The sequence below is a fragment of the Nilaparvata lugens genome, chromosome 3, assembly GCF_014356525.2.
Source record: "Nilaparvata lugens isolate BPH chromosome 3, ASM1435652v1, whole genome shotgun sequence".
Classification (NCBI taxonomy): domain Eukaryota; kingdom Metazoa; phylum Arthropoda; class Insecta; order Hemiptera; family Delphacidae; genus Nilaparvata; species Nilaparvata lugens.
Window position 1 is genome coordinate 47,370,322 of NC_052506.1, and position 14,013 is coordinate 47,384,334.

At 34.3% G+C, this 14,013-nt stretch overlaps 1 protein-coding gene across 1 annotated transcript in view; it reads right to left on the minus strand.

Moving 5' to 3' along the window:
- Positions 1 to 14,013, minus strand: part of LOC111050150 (piezo-type mechanosensitive ion channel component) — a 153,067-nt gene that overhangs the window by 58,166 nt on the left and 80,888 nt on the right. Inside the window, exons 21-29 of the mRNA XM_039422810.1 lie at positions 13,521 to 13,711; positions 12,731 to 12,932; positions 12,333 to 12,428; positions 11,642 to 11,813; positions 10,944 to 11,129; positions 9,033 to 9,199; positions 7,019 to 7,172; positions 5,058 to 5,247; positions 2,147 to 2,774 (exon numbers count right to left, since the gene is read on the minus strand). Of these exons, the coding sequence (XP_039278744.1) occupies positions 2,147 to 2,774; positions 5,058 to 5,247; positions 7,019 to 7,172; positions 9,033 to 9,199; positions 10,944 to 11,129; positions 11,642 to 11,813; positions 12,333 to 12,428; positions 12,731 to 12,932; positions 13,521 to 13,711 (1,986 nt within the window). The remainder of the gene's footprint in view (positions 1 to 2,146; positions 2,775 to 5,057; positions 5,248 to 7,018; positions 7,173 to 9,032; positions 9,200 to 10,943; positions 11,130 to 11,641; positions 11,814 to 12,332; positions 12,429 to 12,730; positions 12,933 to 13,520; positions 13,712 to 14,013) is intronic.

Here is a 14,013-nt window from a genome sequence, read left to right on the forward strand (position 1 = left end):
GATTAACGAATATAATGAGCAAGAGGATTCGTTCAATATTCGTTTGAAGAGCTGAAGAGATAGAATAGTTGTACCAACACCTAGAACTCAATTTACTTTACCGCTATGACTCTCCCAAGCTCTTCTCTTGGCTCCTATCAGAGTTCCTGTTCAGGCAAACCTCTCATTATTAAATTGATACAAATTAAATGGATAATCAAAACTTTTAGAGTTTCGTTAATAGGGAGAAGCAGAACCTCAAAAAATTGGTTGAGACAATACAAGTAAACATAAACATGAACACAAGACACCACAATAGAAGATGATTCGCAGTTCATTTGGCCATCAAGACAAACACAAAATATGAGGAAATAGATTTTCTAAACTCAACGACAAAATGGTATCTCCGTACATAAAAATAACGCCTGCTGCATGCTGAGCATATTCTTAAGTTGGAGATTTTTATTGGATTACTTGTTAATGAAATTAAAATATAGTATGTTTTTTATTGATAAAAAGTCCTGTTATTTCCACAATCTGTTAAAAGAATGTTACATTATAGTATCAAGTCCAATACAGGAATTGGGATTTATAAATCTTATTTTCATAAATTCTCGAATGATATTTTATCTATGAAATAAATTATAAAAGAAATAGATTTAGTAGATGATGTTCATTATCATAATAAATATTGATGTTCAATATTTATTAGAACTTATTTATTTTAGATACTATTTCCATCCAAAATATTACCGTATTAAAAAAACCATTAATATTTGAATAAAGAATGCTCATTATTCAATCATCTGAAAATTCAATATATTATTTCATGTAGCGCTCAACAGGAAGAATTTATTCTGATTTTATGTAAAAGAAAAAATTTCAAGACTGACATGTATTATTGTATTATGTGACTTGTTCAATAGACGAGCTTGTTATCGATGAGGATTTGTAATAAGGTTTGAATAATAATGCTTCATATAATTTAGGAGTACACTGTTTAAAGGGTACGTTCAGTTCAAGAACTGTAAAAAGCTGAAGAATTCAATTATGTACAAATATTACGTACCAGTAACAAAATTTCTATATAAAATAGGAAACTTTTAAACACGATAATTTAGTTATTATTATACAACTTATGTACAAAAATTGGATAAAAATAATATATTTTACATGATCAGTATTTTCAATAAAATACTTTATTAGTTTTTTGAAGATTCATTCGATAATATGTACATTTATTGTGCTCAATACGAACTATGAGCTATCTGAAATTATCATGACGACCACAATAGCATGTTCCATTCAGCAATGTGTTCCATCACTGAGCTCAATAGCTTCACTGGAGGTGTAGATGGTTCAGTCACAAGAAAAAGATCGGCTAGTGATTATCATAGGTCAAGGTCACAATACGCTGTCATAGGTTGGCTGCCTGCTGGCTAATGCAAAATCAAACCGAGCGCATGCGCTGTACTATGTTTCTCCATACATCGATGCAATTCTAACCTTTTTCCCATGACTGATATCTTTAGTAGTGATTAAGGCCAGCAGTAACCCGTCCAAGTTTTTACAAAAATGTTTTCTATTTACACCCCGCAATAAATGGACATTTCATTTTTTCTTTAAATACTAATGAATGGAAAAATATAGGCTACAGTGAAAATAACCCTATCGACTGAGGTCCGCTTGCACAAGAGCCTGTTAAATTTAAATCGTAATTAAATTCCAAGAGAACCAATCAGAGAAGGTTTTTCAGAGAAGAAGGCTTCTCTGATTGGTTCTCGTGGAATTTGATTGTGATTTAAAGTCAACAGGCGTTTGTGCAACCGAGTATAAGTATTTTATTCAGTGAATGATTGTATAGCCTAGTCAAAATGGATAATAATGATTATTATCATGTGATTTTCATTTAATATATATATATATATATGAGTTGAACTTATAAATCAACATGACAAAGTTCGGCAACATCTAAAGCTTATCTATTGGATCTGTTGGAGATCATCCTCAACACAATTAGACGGACTCCTGGTCTAGTATTCCTAACCAGTGCTACCTCCAGCTGTTCAGCTCAGCGTTCTCATTGACTTGCAGCTGACAATGCTAAGCGGACATTCAGTGCGTAATTACAGAGTGTTAGAGCAGAGGAGAGGAGAAGAGTCAGTACATGTGTGGTGCGAGCGCTGCGAGGTCGTGGAGAAGGAGTGGCGGGGGGTGCGGAGCGGCATCCAGGGGGGGCCGGCTGACGTGAAGCTGGACCCGCGACGGTGGTGGGGGTGAGCGACGCCCGTGACGACTGCACCGTACGGCGGCGGTGAGAAGACAGGGAACGAGTCGTCGATGGAGGGGATGCGAGGCAACATCTCCGAGTTGGGCGGTGAGCCGAACGACATGCGCTGTGGATCCAGGTAGGCGTCCAGGCTCACCGTCATGATGGCTGACGTCGGCGTTGGCGCCTGGATGAGCGGCGTCATGTGGGGCATGTCGTCCTCCACCGGTGTGTGGTAGCCCTGCAGCGACAGCGGTGACGAGATGCTTCCTGACGAGTCGTGTGCTAGGGGGGCTGATGCTGTTGGTTGCACACACACACACACACGCATGGTAAAAAGTGCCGGAAATGTGCAACACAGTACTCGTGTACACAAGTTGTGTCTCAATAGCAATATGTTTTCAAAAAAGTTATAATATTTGTAACAGTGAGTTATTAACCCTAGAAAAGTAGGTAAGCTTCCAAAATAGGCGCTTAAGGGTAACCATGAGTAAATTTTACTCACCTTCCTGTTTTCTCCCCAAAACTAATTAAATTGTCACAAATGAGACTCTTCCATTTGAGAATAAGAAAAACCAACACATTAAGCTTGTGATATACTAGTGAAGAACAATAGAATGATTTAAATAAATGAGTAGAATTTGAAATTTGGCGGTAAAATGATTATTTTCATGTCTCTGTAACCATTAAAAGAGAAATAACGTTAACCACAAAAGTCAGTTTCATTTCACAAAGTAGCCTATAATATAACAATAAATATTAAGAATCTGAATCAACAAAAAAAAAACTTTTTAAAATTGGTTTACCAAGTGCGGTGAGTTATTAGAACTGTAAGTAAATGTGCCGACAATGCTCTACAGTAGTCAGTTTCAAATGATTTTCGTGTTATAAAACTCGTGTACACACATTAATATGTAAATTGAGGTATTGAATTTGTGTCAGAATGGTTTGTTTCGTAGCACACATATTAATCAATTCCAACATGTTTAGTACAGTACTCGAATGTGCTAAATTCGCGAAAGGAAGAATATTTTGTAACAGGTTGTGTCGCGTTGCAATAGCGACTTTTATCGTTTCTATCAAACATATATGCTGACAATGGTTGCGTTCAAAGCCACTGATAAATTCCATCGGTATTTTTTACGTTCAGTAAAAAACCTGATCAGATTTAGTGATCACAGATGAACCACAGAATGGAAAGTCGGCTAGTATCGTGACACCATAATCCGCCATCTTGAAAGAAAGTGTAGAATTGTAATACAGCAGTAGTTTTAATTTCTAACAAGATGATGCAGTCATGAGCCGTGGTCTTGGTGCACTCAAATCTTGGTTAGATTGATACTTTCCATTTTGTGTGTATTCTGTGGCTGAACGGTTGCTCATAAGTCATGGATGACAGATGTTTCCCCTGCTGATAATTTATTTTGTAAACAAAACTAGAACTTAACCTAATCAATTAAAATGGAAAACCATCAAGTGATTGGAGTTGTTTTAAATGCTTTGTAAAATATTTTAAATGTTATTGAATTTATGTAATCATGCATTTCTCTGCTCCCAAATACATTATAATGGAGTCTATTATTTGTAAACAACCTCATATTCAGCCATGTCTGTTTACGTTTTTTCCATCGGTGGACAGTACAGATTAGCTGATCAGTGAACGAACCGGATATGACGTTTTTTTATCAGTTAGACCAAAGACCTTAAAGAGGTATAAACGCACAATCCCTATGCCTTCCCAATGCTAGCTCTTACTTGAAATTGAAGGTTCCATTAAGGTATTTTAGCGCGAGATATTATATAATAGCCTATATTTTTTTGTAATAATAGATTACAAAAATCTTCAAGATCTTCAGTATGTAATAATTTTTAAGGCTGTCCCCTCAATGGCCGATTTCAATTCCAAATATACTAGCGCTGCATGTGAGTCTATGCATCGTTCAACGACCAAACAGTGCTTCGTTCAGAGCCACGTTCACTCAGCGGTCTCATCGTTCACTCACCGATCAGTGGCTTTGAACTCAACCAATTTGTTTTAATTGGTTTGTCATTGGAATTGTCAGATCCACGCTTTACTACCACGCTTTGTGTTAATAGATTTTGACAACATATAACTGTTTCCAAAAAAACGCTAGGAATGTGTTATATTGATGAGTGATAGGAATTGTGTGAGAATTGTCTCCAAACACACATAGGCCTATTTAAACATATTTAAAAGCACCTTTAGCAACATAATTTTTTTCACTAGAAAACATTTCAGGGAAAATACATGATTTTTTGAGGCTGAACATACAATATGTATTTTGAAAACAATGCATCAGGACCATAAACATTAATTAATTATGAGCACCGAAGAAGATTGTTAGAAACCGAAGAGTATTAAGTATAAAGATCAACGTTTATCGAATACATAGAATCTTCAATACGAAAAAAATATTAAAACTTTTTTAAGTATATAGTATTTGAATATGAATTGGGATACACATGAAAGAGTGTGTACATAAAAATGTTGATTCAATATATCACTCACACTAAAAATCACTTACTAATTTCAAAATATTAAAACAACTAGTATCTATAGTTTACCAACTACTAGATTGAATGTGAAAAAGCTACTTATAAAAACGTTTATTCAAACATGATGTTTTATTAAAAATGTAAAATGAGTTGATGAACTGAATATCAATAAAGCTTGTACTCACACTCTGTTTCAGCATAATGTTCCACTCTAGTGACCCCAACAAAAATCTTGATAAATCCAGACGAAACTCATCAATAAACAATAAAATCCCATGAAAAACATGATTACTAGAGGAAAATAGCACTGACCGACATGATGATTGGCCGGTTCACGGTACTCAGGGCCCTGGCCCTGGACCCGCTGCTGAGAGGCCTTGATTCGGTCCATCTTGTATTTAATCTTCTCCAGGATCCTTCGCTCAGCTTCCTGCTGTTCTCTTATTTGTTTAGTGCTCAATTCCTGGATGAGTTCAGCTCCTCTACAAATAGAAAAACGAATTATAGGTTCAATTGAATTCATTTTTATAACTTATAAAATCATTTTATAATCCCATTTTACTGTATTGTAAATTCAATGGTTGAATATAATTGATTATAGGAGATTATCTTGAATACCAAGATGACAGTCCCAATAAACTTTCTTTCTTATATAATTCTATTTTTTTTTAAACTAAAAAAATTCTTCCGATTTTCCTTTCATGTTTGATGTAAATTTTATGCATGTATTGTATTCATTAGATGATTTCATGAGAAATCATCCATTGAATACAATTTTCAAGTAAGTGATTTATTCTAGCATTACTAAGTAGTTGTTACTAGTGTTGCAGGTATTTTGTTTGTGTATTCTTGACCTCATTCAAGTATTGAGCTGTAAATATGCCTTGCTGTCGAACGAGGGCTGACGAATTCGCCGACCGAGATGGCCGGTGATATCGGACATCTGAGCTTGACGTGGGGACCGAAAGACGATCTTCGATCTGACCGCCACCAGCCCGATGTCTGGAGGTCATCATCCTTCACCCTCATCTGCCACCCTTTGGACACCACACTCGATGACGACAGATCATAGATAAGTACTTGATATCCCCCCACTACAATATCAAATGTGCCCTCGTAAATTTGACCTCTTAAAGACATATTTATAATTTATTCTATCATTATAAAAATATCACTTTTTATACATTAATTTTCCTTTATTTGCACATTCAAAGTCATTTTATTCTTACTTACTCCTTATTTTCAAAGTTTTTGCTGGTAGTTATGTGATTTATTGAGTTCATTTTTATAACTTATAAAATCATTTTATAATCCCATTTTACTATATTGTAAATTCAATGGTTGAATATAATTGATTATAGGAGACTCTATTATCTTGAATACCATTATCACCCTCATCCTATCATTCATATGAGACTGCATGCTCTCTCATCATATTTATTGATAACACCTCTCCTTCTTCACTTCATATATTCATTTTCACCATCACTTTCACCACCAACTCTATTAAGGAATGTTTTAGAAGCAGTTTTCTAAGTATTATTTTTTCTTTTCAAACGTTAGTTTTAAGTTAGTATATTTTTTTCATTAAACTGTATACTGTACTTATTGTTTTGTTAAGGAAACATATTAGGGTCATTACCTGTTGTTTCCGATGTGATATTGTGAATAAATAAATAAATTATTTGATTCTTCATGTAAAAAATGTTTTGTAATATTTTCAAAATTATTAAATTATAAGAGGAGTCAGTCAACCGCATATCAATGTTCTTATTTCCAAGAAATACCACTAGAATTAAGATCGCATTATTAACCAGATTTAAATCGGCGGACCCCACGGCCTAGCACAACAACTGAGCCTTCTTCGACAAATTTATTTGCCATCAGAAGAGCGGCTCACTTTTGAAAAGTTTCATTCTAGTAGATTACTTATGGATTTAGAATAGTAGTCCAAAATTATAAGCACTAAATTATTGGGGAAGGAACTTCATCACGAATAATTGATAAAAATCTCTATTGATAATAATTGAAAACAAATTGACATTTAATAATAATATAATTAACAGAAATCTCACAACTTACAAATTGAACTATAAGTTAAATTCGAATCTTACAACTTATGAATTGAACTATAAGTGAAATTCAATATTTTATTCATAAATTTCTCAGTAGGGAATTGATAAGGTTTCCTCGAAATAGCTGAATGAAGGTCAACTAATATTGTACTTTATATATCACTCGACTACTACTTACCGAGATGCAAGAATAGCCATCGCTTTTGTTTCATTGACTATGTGCTGGAAGTAATAACTGTTAAAAAGTCTCCTTTGCATTATCAGGAAAGCGAAACAGAATCCATCCCAAGCCAAACCAGCGTCACCTTGAGGAACAACACATGACTTTGGATCTGAAAAAAATAGTTCAGAGACCAAACATATACTATTATTTTCTACATCTTCATATTTTTTATATTTTTCTTACAGATATGTAGGAGATGAATATATTATAACATGCCCGGTTCTATTATTATTCTTCTGCCGAAATATCAGAAATTGGGTGATTATTGATGAAATAATTTATACGTTTCGAGAAATGGAATGAAAACCTTCATTTAATATTGTTACAACCAAACAGATATACGAGGGTGAATCAAATGAAAACCTTAAACGTGTTATAAATAATTTATTTTGACAATTGGGTAAAACTTACATTTATCATTCTTCGACACAGTCTCCTTGACTTGTTATGCAAGTGTTCCACCTCTTTGGAAGCGCATGAATACCACGTTTCAAGATTTTTTGGTTGTGCCTGTAACCACTCGTGTACCGCGGTTTTCACTTCATCACTTTGAAAATGCTTGCCTCCCATTGCATCTTTAAGCTTTCCAAACACATGAAAGTCACTAGGGGCGAGGTCTGGAGAATAAGGTGGGTGGTAAACTCAGCAAGAGTTTACTTGCTGATCGCTGAGTTCGGATTTTTTTGGGGGAGTTTTGGCGATGAGCTATGGCACCATTCCTTACTTGCTCTTTTTGTTTCTGGTTGATGGTAATGTGTGTTTCTGGACAAACATGAATTGCCATACTGTACTGGCATCCTGCAATGAATTTCCATTGGTTTGACACCTTCAATGGCCAAGAAACTAATGACTGATAGCTGTTCTAACGCGGTGCATATTGATACTGGGGTGGCCATATTGTAACTGAAGTCACCGCCAGTTGTGTGTAGCAAGGTCACTGATAGGTCACTGAAGGTAGTCATTGGGCCATATGAATAAAGTTGAGCATTTGCTTATACTTCTAAAATATGGAGCATTTGCTTCATTTTCTATGAATAAACGTGAGCAAAACCTTTTGCTCATGCTCATCAAAAAAATAGATTGAGCATTTGTTCAAAAGTAAAAGCTTATACTCAAAATTGTATGAATAAAGTAGAGCATTTGCTCAACTTTTGAATCTAGTCTAGAGCAGCTTTTCACCTTTTGCTCATAGTAAAATGGCTCAACTAATTCGTATAAGGAAGAGGAAACTATACCAGATACGATCACAATCAATAGTTGAGAACTATAAAACTCTTTTTAGATTCAACCATAATATATATCATCATTATTCCTACAAAAGAAAAACTACAAAAGATAGCCATCACAAAATAGGAAATAGGCATTTAAGAAGATGAGAGTGTAGACGATTATAAGAAGGCTATTGATATTTTAAGATTATGCTGAAGATTATTATAGAGATGACATTTTTTCACGCTATTATTTCAAAATTCTAAACTCAACTAACTTAAAACTCAATTCGTAAGTAGAAAACAGAGCAGACGACACAAACACAAGCGGTGTCTCCTACTTGCATATTTAGCGCTTACGTGAGCTATAAAAACAAAGTAAGGGCACAAAGGCCATTCAGCTGATGAAAAATCTTTAAAATACGTGAGCATTTGCTCCAGAGTTCAAGAGCATAAAGTAAGAGTATAAGGTAAAGCTTATTTATATAAAAATGAGCAAATGCTTATGCTTCTACCTAATGCTCATGAGCAAAACCTTATGCTCCATGTTCTTTCTCATGAGCATTTGCTCTGGTTTTATTCATATGGGCAGTTGTGTGAGCTTCAACGAACATCCCTGCCAACTACCGGATCAATCCTACAACTTCTCGGAACTTTCAAGGTTTTCATTTGATTCACCCTCGTACATAGTAAATACAGATATTGCGAGTAGATGGTTGGTTATTAAATGATTGGTTGAGCTGAGTGCTAGTAATACTCACCTCCTGGAAAATGAGTGCGGAACTTCTTGATGCAGCCTATACCAAACGACTCTATGAACCAGCATGAATTCGCTTGCAGAATCTCATTGATGAATATGCATCCTGCTATCTGCAAAATGGCTTTGCACAGAATCACTGTGACGTTGTATACAATCAGATATTTCCACCTGCAACAACATAACATAGTCTGTACTTTGAAGTTTGGATGTACTAGATAAACAACGACTGAACAAGATCAAAGTAAAAGACCCAATTCACACTGAAGTGACGTGGCGATGGTGTGGCCCTGACTTTTTACCACTCCCACTATAAACACATGGCCCAAAACTAACTGGAGTGTCGTTTCGCCACGCCACTTCTGTTTGCGTTGAACCATAATATGTTCTTATAAAAGTCCGTCCAACGTCAGTGCCACGCCACTTCAGTGTGAATTGAGCCTAACACATATTACAGGCCTATATTACATATTACAGGCCAGGAGTCAAATTTATTTCCAATTTATTAAATAAGATTGAAGTGTCAGATAATTATTCCGCCCTAACACATTATAATAGCACATTTTCAAAGTTTTATTCATATTACTAGATTAGACACAAAACCTCTACTTCCACATCAGACATCAGAAGATGTAGTAGATGACATGGTAGGATTCAAACGCATCCATTAGATGAGATTCAGGTCTCAGATCATTATTTCCTTGCACAAAGTAATAGCACAGTTTCAAAGCTTCATTAATGTTACTAGACAGGACCTCAGAAGAAAGAATCCTTCTTCAAATTATTTTTCCTCCACCTACTGCCTAAGCCTACTTTACTCCCTGAAACATAATACTTAAGTGTCACTTTTCCGCCCTCGGGACTAAAAACAGGAAAACTTCATAGGGAGTAAAAGTAGCTTCATCTAATCAACATAGAAAGCATCTCTATTTTAAAACTTACATCGGAAATAGGTTGGTAGGTCGAAGCTCAGATGAGGAAACATAATAGAGTTCTCTGTCATTGAGCCAACTAAAGTCAATACCTCAACCAGAATTTTGATCAACTCATGAAATATATGTATGATTACATACTTAATATTAGTAGACAATAAAAATGAATACATATTTTTAAATAGTTTATTCTATTCAAAATAGCAGCCAACAATTTTTTTTATCTGTGATTCAAATCTGAACTAGAGTCGACCATTGTTTCAAGCTGATAATTTTTACAACTTTTGCTGATAGAAAGCTAAATCGGCAGTGCCAGCCAGACGTACCGGTACCGGTTTTTACTTTTTAGTCTTTACATTTTGGGTTATGTTGTAAAAGAAAACATTGCCACCAATAACGTGAGTTATTAAAATGATTTGATTTGCAGTTTCTAAGAATGTATGTGGAGGAAAAATGTTGGTCACATCACAAATAAAAAATACTTTTTCTCCCTCAGGGAAATTGTTGCCCTCGGCTTCGCTTCGGGCATCTAACTTTCCCCTCAGGGAGAAAAAGCTGTATTTTTCACTGTAGATATACAAATAAAAGTACCTATTCTTTATTTGTTCTTTACTTTGGGACTGGACACAAACTGCAAAAAAGTTGCAGTGGATTACAGATTGAAGGGAATACACCACTCATTTTTCAGTATGATGTGACTGAAAGTGGCGTTAAATATGAAAGTGAAATCAGAATAATAATTGAGTTTCAAAAACCCTATTACTCTTATTGACCAAGGTATGAAGAGTCCATCGCAATAAACCTTGCATATTGACTAGCCTTCGTAGTTCGAAATGTCGTTTTCACAGTAACATTTTGCATTGCGCACTTATTGTAGATATTAAATATTAGAAGTATTTCTAATGGAATCAACACTGCTATTATTGAAAAAGGATTTCCAAGCAAGATATAATATAAAATTTTAATAAGTCAATCCTACTTACCACCTAAGAATAACTTTGATATGTAGCAGAAAGAGATCGTTTCCTTGCCAAAAGAAAATGAAAGAACCAATCAAGTATCCCAAAGAAAAGATGTTGACACGTTCGGTCCCGGCAAGGAAGAAGAAGATGAGAGTGAACCATATGAACATCATCATGAACTTCTGCTTCAGAACATCCAATATTGTGCTGTAATAGAAGAGAGATGAGTATTAGAATAAGGATTATTTTCATTTCAACCAAAAGTGTTGATTTAATATTCAAATAAGTATTAGCATTCACTGACTAAATGCATTATTCATTTCAAGGAGTCTGAACAAAATAAATGGTCTGACAAACCCAGAAGTCGTTTCTATCAGATAGAAAGTTCGTTTGTCAATGGAGATGAATAGCAAAATACGTTATGAAACTATAGATAGAACTAAAACAAGTGAATAAAATAAATAATCATGAAATATCTAGAGAATTTATCTTCTGTAGTGAAAAACTATTATAATGCCTACTATTACTACTAAACTGAAACTACTGTAGTAGTGTGAATTGAGCTAAACTGCAGTGGATAAAATATTATGATAAATTTATGGAAAAATCGTCTGGAGCATGGGATTTAGAATTTCAATAAATTCGGAATTAATTTTTGGTATTATTGGCTATCAACATCTAAATTATGGATGTAGATCAAATTGGATGGCGTTACTGACTTGGTATACGTTATGAAGTCAGGAACAGGTATGACAAAATCGGGCCTATCGATTTCATCAATGATGCTACGATTTGTTCCCCCGGCATAGTCGAAGCGATCGGCCTCATGCTGCTTCTCTATGCTGAACATCACCGCTTGACGACACACCACGAATAGAACTATGAAGTCACCTGTTCAATACAACATAATTAATACTTAGAACAATTTCAAGGTGAAAAAATTGAGACGAATCATATCAATCAATGATTGGATAAGATACAAAAGGCGCATGCCCAAAACTGTCCATCTTTCAATTCATGCTACAGTATTAATTATTTTAATAAAATGATAATTTAGCGATTCAGAATATGCAGCCAAAGCTGAAACTTCCAGATATTTCTGAAAAATTAAGTTACTTGGGAAAAAATACTTGGATGTATTCCTGTACTGAAGAAAATACTATAAATTTATTGTAATAATCAATCTAATCAATAGCGTTGATTTCCGATGGATTCTTTATCGTTTGAATAAGATGAGGCAGAATTGACTTGATAAGTTGAAAATACCATATCACTTTAAGCAGAGTTAAAATACATTTTTATGATGAGAATAAAATAAATGTTATCCTCAAAACAAACATGTAGCAGTGGTAATAATTTTTATCTATCCAAATAGAAACACATGTGGGAAATTTTTTGACAAGAACTTACATATGATTTTCTTTGCAGAGGGAGGATTGTTGGGATCTGGCAAATAGAGCCATTCCTGCGCTCTCTGCCACAATTCATTTGAGCTCCAATTGAATTCTGCAAGCAATAATAAATAAATTCATTAAGTTTACATTGATTAATTTAAGGAACCAACTGTTTTGGAATCTGCACAAATTTCTCATAGCATTACTTAGAATTACTTTGATACTGAGGTACTAATATATATAAAAAAAAAACACATACTCCCCCTACGGATATTCAGCATTAGTTTGAAAAAATAGCTGCAGAGACGATTACAGAGAAAATCAGTTGGTTTGATGGATTTATAATTTCAGAAAATGCCTGTTCATGAACAGTATAGTGAAAATAGCACTAGAGTTGATGACAAAAACTCTTACCAAAGCAGAGTCCCGGTGGAAGACCAATAACAATCAAATATTGTAGAGGAACTGTGAGAGATATGAACACTCGGAATAGACCCCACACTCGGTAGAGGAACAATCGATTTGGACGAATCAAGATGCACAGCCAGAAAGCATACATCACTGCGACTATGTCCATCCTCAAGCTTATTAGAATAACCATTGCCATCAGGCAGATCTGAAACAAATATCATACTACATTAATATGATTCTAATGAATGACTCGAATCATTGTTAGAGAGCATATGAAAAACATTGATAGAAGTTTTGACTGGCAATAAGTTTAAAGTTGAAATGGATTATGATTTGGTACCATCAGTATCTAAACATGATAGTACAATGCACAATGAAAAAATTCAACATAATAGTAAGTATTGTTCTTGTGATTAAATGAGTAATACGAGAATAACTTCACCAACTTGAATAACTATATAAATGTTTAATAATCTGTTTCAAAATGTGTATTTATTATAATAGAAAGTGCATGCTATCCGATATAGGGTAATGAATAAAAGAGCAGCTATTATTGGGAAATTTTTAAAAGTATAGGCCTAAGTTCAATTAATGATCGTTCATAAATTTATGAATTTGGAACAATTAATTATTGTTCTATTGAGTTTTGCCTACAATCAATAAGTATTGAAAGGAAATAATATTATTCATAACATATTGTTCTAATAATGCACAACAGTTCATTATCAGAGAATAATACACACAGGAAAAATAGATTGGCGGTTGCTATTGAATGCATTAGCCAACTACTTACCTCAACACCGAATCTATAGAATCCGTAATTGATCAGGTACTTGACACAATGAACCAAATCTTTGTCAATATCTTTGTAGGTGATTCGACTGAACATTGTTGTAGGGCGACCAAGAGACCTGCCTTTCAGATGCCTCTTGTATTTTTGGCGTGTTGTTACAACAGTATGCAGGGTGACCACAAGAATTATAACTGGAAAAAATGAAACGAATATTGTTATTAATGAAATGGAAAACTTTGAAACTAACGTTCAATGAAACTTGACTTAGAATCGAGTATCAATAATATTTTATTTTAGAACAAACAATGAAGAATTATTACACAATATTCAATGGCCTAAAACCTAATCTGGTCCTTTCAAGGACTAGATTTAGTTCTTCATCTTTGTATTGATCTTAAGAACAATTGAATGGTGTATTTTTTGAAAAATGTAACTGAAAAATCTATTTCATTTTGGAATGATCCTCAATGCTCTTCTGAGTCTAGAACTTCTA